The sequence below is a fragment of the Oreochromis aureus genome, linkage group 3 (assembly GCF_013358895.1).
Source record: "Oreochromis aureus strain Israel breed Guangdong linkage group 3, ZZ_aureus, whole genome shotgun sequence".
Taxonomy (NCBI): domain Eukaryota; kingdom Metazoa; phylum Chordata; class Actinopteri; order Cichliformes; family Cichlidae; genus Oreochromis; species Oreochromis aureus.
In genome coordinates this window covers 107,219,211-107,233,050 of record NC_052944.1, presented here as the reverse complement: position 1 = coordinate 107,233,050, position 13,840 = coordinate 107,219,211, and the positions used below count along the sequence as shown (strand labels likewise).

Genomic DNA, 13,840 nt, shown 5'->3' with positions numbered 1-13,840 from the left:
ACAGCTCGGACTTTTCCTTTCTCTCCCTCCCTCGCTCACAGACACATAACGGGTATAGTAGTCCATTCTCCCTGCAGCACGGACTACACTGCCCATCAGGCTACATTCTTTAGGGCCATGCCTGTAGCATTCTACCTATTAGCTTAGCACAACAACAACAAAAGCGCTCTCTCACCCAGGAAACACGCAGAGAGAGAGAGAGCGCGTCACACTGTAACCATGGCAACCGTAACGCTGCCGCCTGGAACAACAGAACAGCTGTCAAAGAAACCCAAACAATATGAAACAGGGAAGTACCGCCGTGTAATCCGTTTATTTAATAATAATAATAATGGATTGCATTTATATGGCGCTTTTCGAAGCCGTCAAAGCGCTTTACAATTCCACTATCCTGAGCCACCAAGTAACTGTATTTTAAATACCACCCTTTAAAACGGTACCTGTAACGGAATACAGTTACTCATATTTTGTATTTTAAATACGTAACGGTGGTACATGTATTCCGTTACTCCCCAACACTGGTTACTGTTAGTAACACAGTAACAAACCATCAGTATGATGTTACAGTCCTTAAAAAAACAAGTGCTCTTATTGTGAAAATCTGACTCATCTTCCCTCCCACCAGTCCTGCTTCAGGTGAAGTCCGGCCTCCTTCCAGGAAGCGGCTCAGTGTGTTTAGTACCCAGGTGTGGTGTGGTGTGGAGTGGAACTTGTTGTTGGTGTCTCTGTGTGAAGAAACTGTAAGTTTGCTTTGTTTCCTCCTTCAACAATTTGTCTTTAAGAACTTTACTGTTTGTTCAGCTCATGTTTGATTTTTTCACACAAACTGTGTGTGTTTTATTTCCGGGCAGTCTCTCCATTAAAATCAGTGTGTAATGTTTTCTGGCTAACATCAGGTGTGTGCAGCAGTTCCAGTACAAATCTGCAGCTCCATAGTTTATGGTAACGGACTCACAACTGGACCAACAAGCCCGAGTTTGTACTTTGTGAGTTCACTCAGAGTCCACAAAGAATTCAGTGTGCGTGATGACATCACAGCTCAGCTGCAGTGTTTTGCTCGCCTTTACCGTGACTGGGATTAATATTTACACACGAGAAACCTGCAGAGTTCTTAAAGACACAGCCCAAAATGGTTGTATATTCTCAAAAACTTTTATATTCTCAAGCATTAAAGCTAAAACAAAAGGGAAATGTAACAGTAAGAAAACTCCAGTTCATTCATATATAAGCATAAACAAGAGATTTGGGGAAAAAATGCGTAAACACTGGACTAATTTTTTTCATCAATTTAACTTTGACTTTCATGGCAGGGCTGCAAGGATAAAGTACTCCCCTCCAAAAAACACTGCCTACAGCTAAATGGCATGTGGATAAGTCACATGACAAGAGATGAGAATTAAATTAGAACAAAGAATAAAGTTTTTTAATTTTTTCAGTCAAAATGTTTTTGTGAAATGTAACCCTGGTAAGATTTACAGCAATCAGAAGTACAGGGTTCTTTGAATGCATCGTACTTCTCGTCTGATAGTTTAATTTCCGGGCTTGCCCTGAAGGCATCACCTGCAGCTCGGTGCGCGTGAAGGTGTGGTGTAGAGGAACAGAGACGGCAAGGAAAAACTCCATGCTGCCGCGAAGCACGGTTTTCCAGTTGAAAGAGAGAAAAGAGATTCCAGTAACATTTGTGAGAGAGCTGCCGTTAGCGGTGAACCACAGACGAGTACCTACCTTGAAGGAGTCGGAGTGTTTCTTCGAACTTTTTGAACTATTCTGGTGAGTTAGCCTAGCTCACTTAGCACCGCTATTGTAGTTCAATGCACTAAAAAAATAACTAACCAGTCAGAATAGTAGTAAGTGTTGTTTAAGGATGTTTAAGATGTATTCATATTGCGATTTTGTGACAGGTTTTGTTTATCATGAGTGTTTGGTGTTTTTTCCTTTCTTGGGCCTGCTAGTTCAGCCGCGGCCAGCTAAGTGGTTATGCGCAGTTCATGTGCTGTAAATGTGCTGTAGCTGTAACTGCGGGTGATGCACAGTAATGCCAGTGTATTTACTTTTGCCTCAAGATGCAATTTATTTTAATATTTAAAAAGAACCAAGGACATTAGGAATAAGGACTTTTAAGGAATGTGGACATCTAACATTCTGCATGTTGTGTGCAGACTGGTTTTTTTTTTTTTTTGTTGAGGAACAATTCCATGTGTGCTGCACAAGGAGCTGCCATCGCAGATCTAGGACACTGTTGCTGCTGTGGAGGCCTTCTGTGTGTCAGGACGCGACTCGTTGATGCCTGCCGTACCAGGAGGGCGGTAGGGAAAAAAAAACAAAAGGAAGTCCACCTGAGAGACACTTTATCATTTTCTTTTGCTACTTTTTTCATCGCCTGGAACTCAGGTTGTTTTTTGTTCTCAAACCCAATAACTGGTAACTAAATGAAACTGACATTATAAAAACTGACGGTTGACAACCAGTAAAAGTCTAGTGGTACCACATTTTCTTTTCTTTTTCCTTTTCTTTGGGGGTGTTGAAATATTGTGTTTTCTTTCCTATCTTACATCTGTTTTGATTGTTTCAATTATTTTTGTGATGCATTTGAGTTGTTTGCTGCATTTGAAGGTATCCCTACGTTGAGGATGAGCAAAGGGAACTGATCCAAAGAAAATATATATATAAAGCAAACTTTGTTTCACAAACCTGTGGTCGTGCGTGTTATGTGGGTTGGAAGTCTTATTGCTCTTACAGAGTTGCTACTGCCAATCTCCTTCCCAAACCTAGATTCAGAGATTGTAGACATTGCTCTTGGGCGAGCTGTATAGATCATCTCTTCATAGATAGAGGGACACACGTCCAGGTTACAGAAACATGGCGACGGTAGCTGAGACTGTAGCTTTGGCCTGTTTTACTGTTTCTGGGTCAGAAAGGCTCACCATTACAAATGGAAAAATTACTTCTCAGTTATACAAACAATTAAGAACAGCTGTATGTGGACTGAGACCCTGGAGAAAGAGAGAAAGGGTGAAAGAAGAAGATGTGGTAGAGGGGAGACCTCAGATAATGTTCTGGTTTTGGAGCAGTGATCGGCTTGTGGGGTTAGTTGATGGTTCATCAACTTCACCTTCAGTGAGTGTTATATTTTTTGTTTGTTCAGTTTATTGAAGTTTCAAACATTCTTCTGAGCTTTTACAACATCATGCTTTACATCACCATTGATAGGGGGGGCATAAAACAGACTAAAAATGTCCAATATTTTCATTTAAAGCTTGACACACTTGATTCAGATGAAGTTTTTTGAGCAGAAAACTACTGGATCTTTATCCTGTGCTTAAACTAATGTTTCCTCCATCGAGTGGACCAGGGGAGCTCAGAGGTTCCCAGTGGTCAGTCTGCCCAGCAGCATCAAACACAGCTGGACTCCATATTTATGGTCTGTACATGTACAACAACAACTTTTACATCAAATGTGTTCACAGTCATCTCCATGCTGCTCTCTGTAGACCAGTGGATTGTCAGTGTGTCCAACATGGATCTGCTGTTTGGCTCCATGATTTCAGTCTGAATGGCTCATTCATAAAGTATTCTGTTCCAGCTGCTGGAGGACAACATCATCACTTTTATGAAGAACGAGCAGAAAAGGATTCCAGAAGGTTCTGAGTCCAGATTACCCAGAATGCTTAGAGATCTGAAATCTGCTCTGAAGAAGAAGTTCCAGTGTGTGTTTGAGGGCATCGCTAAAGCAGGAAACCCAACCCTCCTGAATCAGATCTACACAGAGCTCTACATCACACAGGGAGGGACTGCAGAGGTCAATGATGAACATGAGGTCAGACAGATTGAAACAGCATCCAGGACACGAGATAGACGAGAAACAACAATCAGACAAGAAGACATCTTTAAAGCCTCACCTGGAAGAGCTGAACCAATCAGAACAGTGCTGACAAAGGGAGTGGCTGGCATTGGGAAAACAGTCTTAACACAGAAATACACCCTGGACTGGGCTGAAGACAAAGCCAACCAGGACATCCAGTTCATATTTCCATTCACTTTCAGAGAGCTGAATGTGCTGAAAGAGGAAAAGTTCAGCTTGGTGGAACTTGTTCATCACTTCTTTACTGAAACCAAAGAAGCAGGAATCTGCAGCTTTGAAGACTTCCAGGTTGTCTTCATCTTTGATGGTCTGGATGAGTGTCGACTTCCTCTGGACTTCCACAAAACTGCAATCCTAACTGACCCTAGAAAGTCCACCTCAGTGGATGTGCTGCTGATAAACCTCATCAGGGGGAAACTGCTTCCCTCTGCTCACCTCTGGATAACCACACGACCTGCGGCAGCCAATCAGATCCCTCCCGACTGTGTTGGCATGGTGACAGAGGTCAGAGGGTTCACTGACCCACAGAAGGAGGAGTACTTCAGGAAGAGATTCAGAGATGAGGATCAGGCCAGCAGGATCATCTCCCACATCAAGACATCACGAAGCCTCCACATCATGTGCCACATCCCAGTCTTCTGCTGGATCACTGCTACAGTTCTGGAGGATGTGCTCGAAACCAGAGAGGGAGGACAGCTGCCCAAGACCCTGACTGAGATGTACATCCATTTCCTGGTGGTTAAGGCCAAAGTGAAGAAGGTCAAGTGTGATGGAAGAGCTGAGACAGATCCACACTGGAGTCCAGAGAGCAGGAAGATGATGGAGTCTCTGGGAAAACTGGCTTTTGATCAGCTGCAGAAAGGAAACCTGATCTTCTATGAATCAGACCTGACAGAGTGTGGCATCAACATCAGAGCAGCCTCAGTGTACTCAGGAGTGTTCACACAGATCTTTAAAGAGGAGAGAGGACTGTACCAGGACAAGGTGTTCTGCTTCATCCATCTGAGTGTTCAGGAGTTTCTGGCTGCTCTTCATGTCCATCTGACCTTCATCAACTCTGGACTCAATCTGCTGGAAGAACAACAACCAACCTCCCAGAAGTCTGAAACAAGAGCATCTGCAGAGAAACACTTCTACCAGAGTGCTGTGGACAAGGCCTTACAGAGTCCAAATGGACACCTTGACTTGTTCCTTCGCTTCCTTCTGGGTCTTTCAATGCAGACCAATCAGACTCTCCTACAAGGCCTGATGACACAGACAGGAAGTAGCTCACAGACCAGTCAGGAAATAGTCGAGTACATCAAGAAGAAGTTCAGTGAGGATCTGTCTGCAGAGAAAAGCATCAATCTGTTCCACTGTCTGAATGAACTGAATGATCGTTCTCTACTGGAGGAGATCCAACAGTCCCTGAGTTCAGGAAATCTCTGCACATATAAACTGTCTCCTGCTCAGTGGTCAGCTCTGGTCTTCATCTTACTATCATCAGAAGAAGATCTGGATGTGTTTGACCTGCAGAAATACTCTGCTTCAGAGGAGGCTCTTCTGTGGCTGCTGCCAGTAGTCAAAGCCTCCAACAAAGCTCTGTGAGTAAATATGTGCTCAGTCCTAGGACTGGGCGATATGGCCCAAAATTTTATTTCTCGATAGTTTTTAGCTGGATGGCAATATACGATATATATCTTGATAAGTTTTTTAAAGCCATAAAGTAAGAAGTAGTAGGTGTTTGTTCTTTACATTGGAATGTGGATGTTTAGGTGTGTGTGTGTGTTATTTGAACCTGTGAAGACTCCCCAAGCTGGTGCCAGGAGCCTAGCGGTCCATCTAAACAAAAAGCACTTATGCTTAACCAGATACAGAGTAGGTATCCTGTACCATAAAACAATAGGAGAAGGCATGACCTCTTCCATGCTCAAGAATGTGGGGGGTGAATACCAGAATGCTCTGGAATCCACACAAACCTCCTAGGATGAGACATTCTTTCAATATACTATCAACTACATACTTCTAAACAAAAATGATTACATGCAGCATTCTAACATAAGTAAACTTATATAATTAAAAGATTATACTGACATTACATTCTATTGACAATGTACTTGAAAAAATTACTGAAAAATAAATTATTAGCATTTATTAAATAATAATGCTCCATAAATAAAAGAAAACAATGTTGTTTTTGTGCATAACAAAAAGCTCACAAATGTGCAGTCAAAATGTAAACTAAAAGACGCTGAGCATAATAACAAAGACAGACAGATTTCACAGCTGCTCTGTTCCCAAGTTCTACTGCGTGATTGACAGCCTGGAGTTTGAAATCCTCTTTGTAACCATGTCGCTGAACAGGTGTCATTTGTGGTCCTTATACACACACAGTACGGTAATATTACGTTGAAGCACAGTATCTATTACTCCGCGAGGCTCCTCGGTAGCCGTAATGCTCCGACAATCCAAGCGGTGCAGCTGCGTAGCTTACCAAAGTCGTACTAAAACATTTTTTGACAGATTGCTGAGCGCCGTGTACCACATAAAATCAGTTTGCTGTCATCAAGCACAACCAGAATTCATACATAAGGCGCGCTGTCAACTTTTGAGAAAATGTAAGGATTTTAGGCCGTGCAGCCCCTGTGGGCTGCATGGCGTTAGCTTGGTTAGCTCGTTAACATGTTGACGCCGTCCAGCCCCACGCAGATGCGCAGTAACTCATTAACAGAGATTTGCCGTGTCCATCTTGTCGTTGCCTGCAGGCGAAGCTAAGGGGGAGGAGAGGGAGTTGTGCTCAGTGAAGGAGAAAGGCGAGGCCGAGTAACGTTGTGTAGAGACACATAAAACATAAAACAGTAAACATTTGGGATCATCCAACCTAAAACTAGGCCAATCTGAATAAACAAGTTTGTAGGACCATTAACAGCCTTTGACTGGAAAATGTCAGACTGCCACAAGTGCAAGGTTCTAGAAGGCCAGAAATATAGGCTGGGGCTTTACCACATATGGCTCTTAAAAGTAAGGACTAACATTTTTAAATTAATTCCAAAATGAACCGGTTGCCAATATAAAGAGATTAAAACTCTTTATATTAGCGCCCTGAGGCGACTGCTGTTGTGATTTGGCGCTATAAAAACAAAATAAAATTGAACTGGTATGATGTCAAGTGCTGGGCGAGGACTGCTCTGCCTGCAAAGGTCTGTTATCCAATCAGCCATCAGCCATCAGTTTGTCAGTCAACCATAAATAGTAATGCACACTGACGTTTGACTTTTTAGTAAAGGTTCAACATATGAAGTAATTTCAATTAATCACAAACAGTATGTGATCAAATGACAATTTAAAAAAAATTTTGTGTGTGTGTTTGTATTCCTTTTTTAGGCTGTGCATCCCTGATCTCTCAGAGAGAGGCTGTGAAGCGCTATCCTCAGCTCTCTGCTCTCAGTCCTCTTTTCTGAGAGAAATGGACCTGAGTATCAACACTCTGCCGGATTCAGGACTGAAGCTTCTGTCTGCTACAGTGGAGAGTCCACAGTGTACACTGGAAATGCTCAGATCAGGTCATGTAAATTTCTGAATTCTTCAGGAATTAACATAAGTAGTCAGTTAGAATTCTAATGAAATCAAGTTTAGCTCTTATTGTTGTTTTTACTCAATATATTTGAGAAAGAGAGAGTGAGAGATCATTTATTCCAAAGTTATGATAATCTGACACATTTCTAATCTCTATAACCTAAACCAACAAGTACTTTTAAAAATATTATTTTCCCCCAGATTGAATCTCTGTAATTTGTCCGAGGGAAGTTATGAAGCTTTATCCTCAGTTCTGGGCTCCCAGTCCTCTAGTCTGAGAGAGCTGGACCTGAGTAACAACAACCTACAGGATTCGTCAGTAAAGCTTCTTTCTGCTGGACTAAGAAATCCAATCTGTAAACTAAATATCCTGAGGTGAGATCAAGGGATATTGGGGTTTTCATCAATTGGTAGAATTAAGCAATAATAATATGCTAATAAAATAAAGGAATACTTTTTAATCAAAGTATACCAGTAAAGGTCAGTGTCATCCATTTGTTGTATCTTATTAAGGAATGAAGGTTTCTTTAAAAAAAACAAAAAAAAAACAAAAACAAAACTGAACTGCATACTGCTTTAGTGCACCCTCATTGCACTTTAGCAATAGGCTTTGGTTAATGTCTTTCTTTCTTTCTTTTCTTTTCTTTTCTTTTTTTTTTTTGGAAGACTGAGCCATTGTAAATTCTCAGAGAGAGGCTATAAAGCTCTGTTCTCAGTCCTCAGCTCCCAGTCCTCTAGTTTGAGAGAGCTGAACCTGAGTAACTCTGACCTGCAGGATTCAGGAGTGAAGTTTCTGTCTGCTGAAATGAAGAGTCCACACTGTAAAATGGAAAGTCTCAGGTCAGACTTTGAATTTTTTCACCAGATGTATTTGGCAGCAGCCATCATATTTCTTGCACTATCTGTACTGAGTGTGCTGACTTCATTTCAAATGTCCCATGATGCTCTGCTTTCTTTTCCATTCCCCTCTTTTCACTCATGATGCTTTCAGAAGTCACTACTGTACGTCCTTATCTTTTGTCTTCTCTCTCCTTTGCTTGTGTTTTGTTGTTGTCTCTCTGAGCTCATCTCTTCTTTTTCCGCTCACCCTGCAGCCAGTTATGGTAGATGGTCCTCCTGGAGCCTGTTTCATCTTTCTGTAAAAGGGAGTTCTTCCTTCCCACCATCACCAAATGCTGCTCACGGTGGATTGTCTGATGCTTTGAGCTGTTTTTCTAATATTATAGGGTGTTACCTTAAACTGTTAAACAGCTTGAGATGGATGTTGTTGTCTGTTGGGAATTGTCACTTATAAATAAAGTTAACTTGAATTGATGTTGTGTTGTGTGTCTGCAGTCTGTCGGGCTGTCTGATAACAGATGAAGGCTGTACTTCTCTGGCCTCAGCTCTGAGTGCCAACCCCTCCCATCTGAGAGAGCTGGACCTGACCTACAATCATCCAGGAGACTCAGGAATGAAGCTGCTGTCGGCTGGACTGAAGGATCCAGGCTGGAGACTGGACACTCTTAGGTATGAAGAGGATGTCTGATAGAGGAGGAAGAGCTGGAAACATTTCCAGTGTCCCTCGTTCACTTACCTCTTGTTGGTTCATGTGACATGAACTGATCAATAAGGGGTTTTAATGTTTGAGGTCTCCAGGAAGAACTTCTGCAGAAACAACTTGTAGATATCTCAGGATATTGAACATTAATCTTTGTATAGAGAGGAAATGAGGAAAAAGGAAATATAGAGAGGAGAGGGAGTGTTTGGTTGGTGAGAGACAAGCTGATTGGACAGTGGGTGATTGGTGTCAGGATTGGTGGCTTTTTGAATTGTTACTGGTATTGCTGCTGATGGTTGTTTTTCAGATTAAGGATTTGGATTAAGAATTACAGACATGTAAAGAAATGGTGGTAGAGGTACTGACCGACAGCTGTATAGGTCTGGACGGGTACCCTTGCCTGTTTTTCTAAGGTTCTGACAAAGAAAGCAGCCAGTGCTTGTGACCAGCTGGAACTAGATGTGTGGAATAGCAGGGTATAGAAGGTGTTGCTGCCTTCTGAAAAGTGTTTCGAAATACCTGATGAAGAAAGTGAAGAAAACATCAAAGACTGAGCAGAAGAAACTGGCAGAGGCAGTTTTCACATGTTACCTGAGTACAGGAAACATGGCTGAGGATAGAGAAAGGATGAAGGACTGAATGCTCTGCTGCTCTTCGACAATAGAATATGGCAGAAAGCTGGAAAAAGCTCATAATAATTCCAGTTATGAAACCACAAGAAGGACCCCACAAAGACCAAAGGTTATAGGTCCACAGCTCTAACTTCTCATCCAGGGAAAGTCATGGAAAGAATGACAGTGGACAGACTGATGTATGTGCCTGAAAGAAGGCACCTTTTCAGGAGGGGGAGGAATACCATGGACCCAGCAGTCTGCTTAGAATCAGAGATAAGAAAAGCTCAGGTGGTCAAAGAAAAGTGATGGAAATGATGGAAATAAATGAGTTGTTGGCTAATATTCTGTGCTTGCTAACAGTATCACATACCCAGGCGTAATCTGTCATCTGTTAACAAGTCCAAAATCAACTAATTTGTTGGTGGATAATCCACTAACATGTTTTAATGTGGCGTGAAAGCCTTCTTACACTTGGCTACGCAGAGACATTCTGTCCATAAAAATTGCAAACAGGATCAGTGACAAGGAGCAGCCCTGGTCAACCACCCACTGGAAACAAATTCAACTTATTACCAGCTATGCGGACCAAACTCTTCCAATTGTTCCATAAGGATTGAATGGCCCATAGTAATGGCAATATTTTTTTTCATCGTTTTGATGGTCACTGTAGTGGCTTTAATTTCTTAAAGTTCTCTCTTTCTCTTATATTTAATATAACGACACTACGGACCGACAAGCGCCTGTTTTTATGTGTTGTCGTTAGCAACAATGATGGTAAAACCATTGCGTGCCCGCTTGTTTATTTTCTATATAAACCTTTCACAATAAAGCTGAAGATCCTGTTAAGACTTTTCACAATTAATGGATGAGAAGCAAAAAAGGGCCGTCAGCAAAGTTCCCTCTAATTTTTCATGTGTCTGAGCGAACGCACAAAGTCCCTGAGTGATCCCTTGGACCACTGTGAGCGACAGCAACAGTAACAGCAGACGTGTGCACTGTGGTCACGCCAGCATTGAATCGATCCCAGTTACATGTTTATTAAAATAATCAAATTACAGCATTTACATTTATGTTACACTACTTTTAATTAACTGCTTTAGCCCACTTACAATGAAAATTTTAAAAGAAATCTTGTTCATGACCTGTGTAGTATGTTAACACTATTGCAAGTAAAAATAACTTGAACTCCAATTTTAAACACACAACTTTCTTTTTTCTTTCTTTTTAAATAAAGCTCTGACTTGTATTATGAGTCTGTGGTCTGGGAGAGAATCCTGTAATTCTCTGTCTGCAAAATACAGCATATAATGACCAATGTTGGGCAATTAATTATATAGTTACTTCTTCAAAAAAGTTACTGAGTTTTGATAAATAAAGTTTTTTGCAGCTGTTTACCTAAAAATGCAGCCAAGGCTTTTTTAAATAAACATTTCAAACTATTTTCAGAACAATCAGCTGTTCTGCATCAAATCTGATGCCACACAAATTATTTGTGCCACTCCAAAAATAATTTCTGTCCACTATGACATAAAGGAGAACAACAGCCTGATACCTGCAGGCCTGACAACAGGAGATGTACCACTCCTGTAACACCTGTAACATTCAGCAGTCGCCTAATTGTTCTGACAACAAAACTACTGACTACACTACACACTAACTACACAAGATTTGTGCTAAACGTCTCAAATCTCTCACATCTCAAAACACCACTGTCACTCCTAAAACTTCCTCCCGTTTCTTAACAATTAAACCTCCCTGATTGGAGGATAACTGCACTGTCAACACTCATGGACATTACACCTTTATTTATAAATCGTATTTCTATTTCTATTGCAACCAACACCCCTACCTCTTTATACTGTATTTATTATAACATTATTCAGTATAGTTCCAACAGCACCCCCCACTCAGTGTGCAATATCACTGATCACACTGCACCCCTCAATGCACCTGCTAGTTAGATGGCATGTATGTGTATGTATATAGATGTAAGCGTGTATGTGGAAATATGTGTGTGTAGGTATGTACGGATGCATATATGTATATATACATATATGTATGTATGTGCGTGTATGTTTGCAGGTGTATGTATAACTTGTACATATCTTTCTTGTGTAAATGTAAATTTGTCATTGTGTAAATACTTACGCTATTGTGTACTTCACACACATGGAGAGATGCCAAACTGCCTTTCACTGTTCTTGTAACAGTGACAATAAAAAGCTATTCTATTCTATTCTATTCTATTCTATTCTATTCTAAATGCCATGTTTTGATTGGTCGACATGGTACATTTTCCGACCAATGGGAAAGGGTGGGGGGTGTTTGTGTTTCATCTTTGCTCACAGGCTTCCGAGCGTTTTCCTTATAAAACGCTGTTTTTACCGTTTCTTCCCGCAATAAATATAAACAACGATAGTATTCAGGAAGAAAACCAAACATTGCAGATATTTTTATCATAACTCTGGTTTTACGTAGCCGATCAACACAATTTAAAAACTGGTATAAAGTCCACACTTTTTCCGTCAGTTGTTCCGTCTGTCCTGCTCACATCTCCAATGGTTGTACACGTTGTCATTAACGTGGCTTCACTCCACATCAGCCACACCGCTTTGCTCGCTAAAACACCGGTGTCGGCACATAAGGACGCTGTCATAGCCTGTCAATGACGTTGATTAACTGTGTATATACAAATGTGAATCGCGCGATTGGCTGGACTATGGGATAAGGTGGCATCGTTCTAAACCCATACGGAAGCAGCCAGTCACTCACTGACTAACACTGCAAAACAGAATTGTTAACGTATTTACTTTAATTCCAATTCAGGTTAGAAATTTTTTTTTTGTGCCCAATGCAGATTTTTTTCTGCGCAGAGACCGTGCCAGCAGTGCGCAATTGCGCAGGAGGATGGGCCCATCTCCCCCTTTCAGGCTGTGCCTGGCTGGGCCCCAGAGACTAAGGCCCTGCCACTAGACGCTCGCCCTTCGGCACCCTCCCTGGGCCTGGCTCCAGGGCAGGGCATTGGTAACCCTATCCCGGGCAGGGTGAACTGTTCCTGTGGGTATGAGAATAAGCATGTCCAAATCTGAGGCCATAGTCCTCAGCTGGAAAAGGGTGCAGTGCCACTCCGGGTCATGGAGGAGTTCCTGCCTTGAGTGAAGGACTTTAAGTATCTCGGGGTCTTGTTCACGGCTGCAGTGATGTGGACGATGTACTGGTCCATCTTGGTGAAGAGAGAGCTGAGTGTAAAAGCGAAGCTCTCGATTTACCAGTCGAGCGATGTTGCTACCCTCACCCTAGATTCAAGTTTCAAGATTTAACATTCAAAGTGTTTATTGTCGTATGTACAGAAGAAATAGCATTTTTCTGTGCAATGAAATTCTTCCTTTGCTGTCCATACACAAATGCCAAGTTAGGTAAGGGTTAAAAGAACAAGATAAAAATAAGGATAAAAAATAATGCAAGATAAATAAGTACAAAAAGTGTCCTGATGTGCAATTGCAGCTGAGGTAGGTCAGCTGTTCAGGAGTCTGATAGCAGTGGGGAAGAAAGAGTTGTTGAGTCAGGATGTTCTGGATTTCACACTTCCTAAACCTTCCTTTCAGGGTGGAGCCTGCTGGAGTCCGATGGTTGAGACCAGGTCTGAGGAAGTGTAAGTGTGTTTTTATTGTGATTCATGAAAACAAAGCAGCACACATTCAACCATCTTCAAACTGTCACATCACTCATTCACATCTCTGATGTCAGGAGTCAATCAATGAACAGATGATCAATAACTGCAGCTGGATTGTGTTTGTTCTTTCCATCAGATTCCTGTCAACTCACAATCGACACAAACACATTACACAGAAAGCTCCAACTGTCTCACAAAAACAGGAAGGTGACACGTGTGAAGAAGGTTCAGTCATATCCTGATCATCCAGATAGATTTGATGTTCATGAACAGCTGCTGTGTGAAAATGGTTTGACTGGTCGCTGTTACTGGGAGGTCGAGTGGAGAGGAAACGTTTATATATCAGTGAGTTACAGAAGCATCAGAAGGAAAGGAGACAGTGACGACTGTATGTTTGGATGGAATGATCAGTCCTGGAATCTGTTCTGCTATGAAGTTCGTCCTAGTTGTGTCTGGCACAATAACAAAGTAACATACATCTCCTCCTCCTCCTCTGTCTCTAACAGAGCAGCAGTGTATGTGGACTGTCCTGCTGGCACTCTGTCCTTCTACAGAGTCTCCTCTGACACTCTGATCCACCTCCACACCTTCAACAC

At 41.8% G+C, this 13,840-nt stretch overlaps 1 protein-coding gene and 1 long non-coding RNA gene across 2 annotated transcripts; both read left to right on the top strand.

Moving 5' to 3' along the window:
* Nucleotides 1–1,031: 1,031 nt before the first annotated feature.
* LOC120437844 lies at nucleotides 1,032–2,690 on the top strand. Its single transcript, XR_005611440.1, has 2 exons — nucleotides 1,032–1,770; nucleotides 2,160–2,690. It is a non-coding gene; the product is annotated as an uncharacterized LOC120437844 (long non-coding RNA).
* Nucleotides 2,691–4,579: 1,889 nt separating this feature from the next.
* Nucleotides 4,580–10,549, top strand: LOC120434936 (NACHT, LRR and PYD domains-containing protein 12-like). Its single transcript, XM_039603611.1, has 6 exons — nucleotides 4,580–4,621; nucleotides 4,823–5,445; nucleotides 7,226–7,399; nucleotides 7,619–7,792; nucleotides 8,084–8,257; nucleotides 8,753–10,549. Exons 1-6 carry the CDS (start codon nucleotides 4,580–4,582, stop codon nucleotides 8,943–8,945), a joined length of 1,380 nt encoding a protein of 459 aa, XP_039459545.1. The 3' UTR covers nucleotides 8,946–10,549.
* Nucleotides 10,550–13,840: the final 3,291 nt, after the last annotated feature.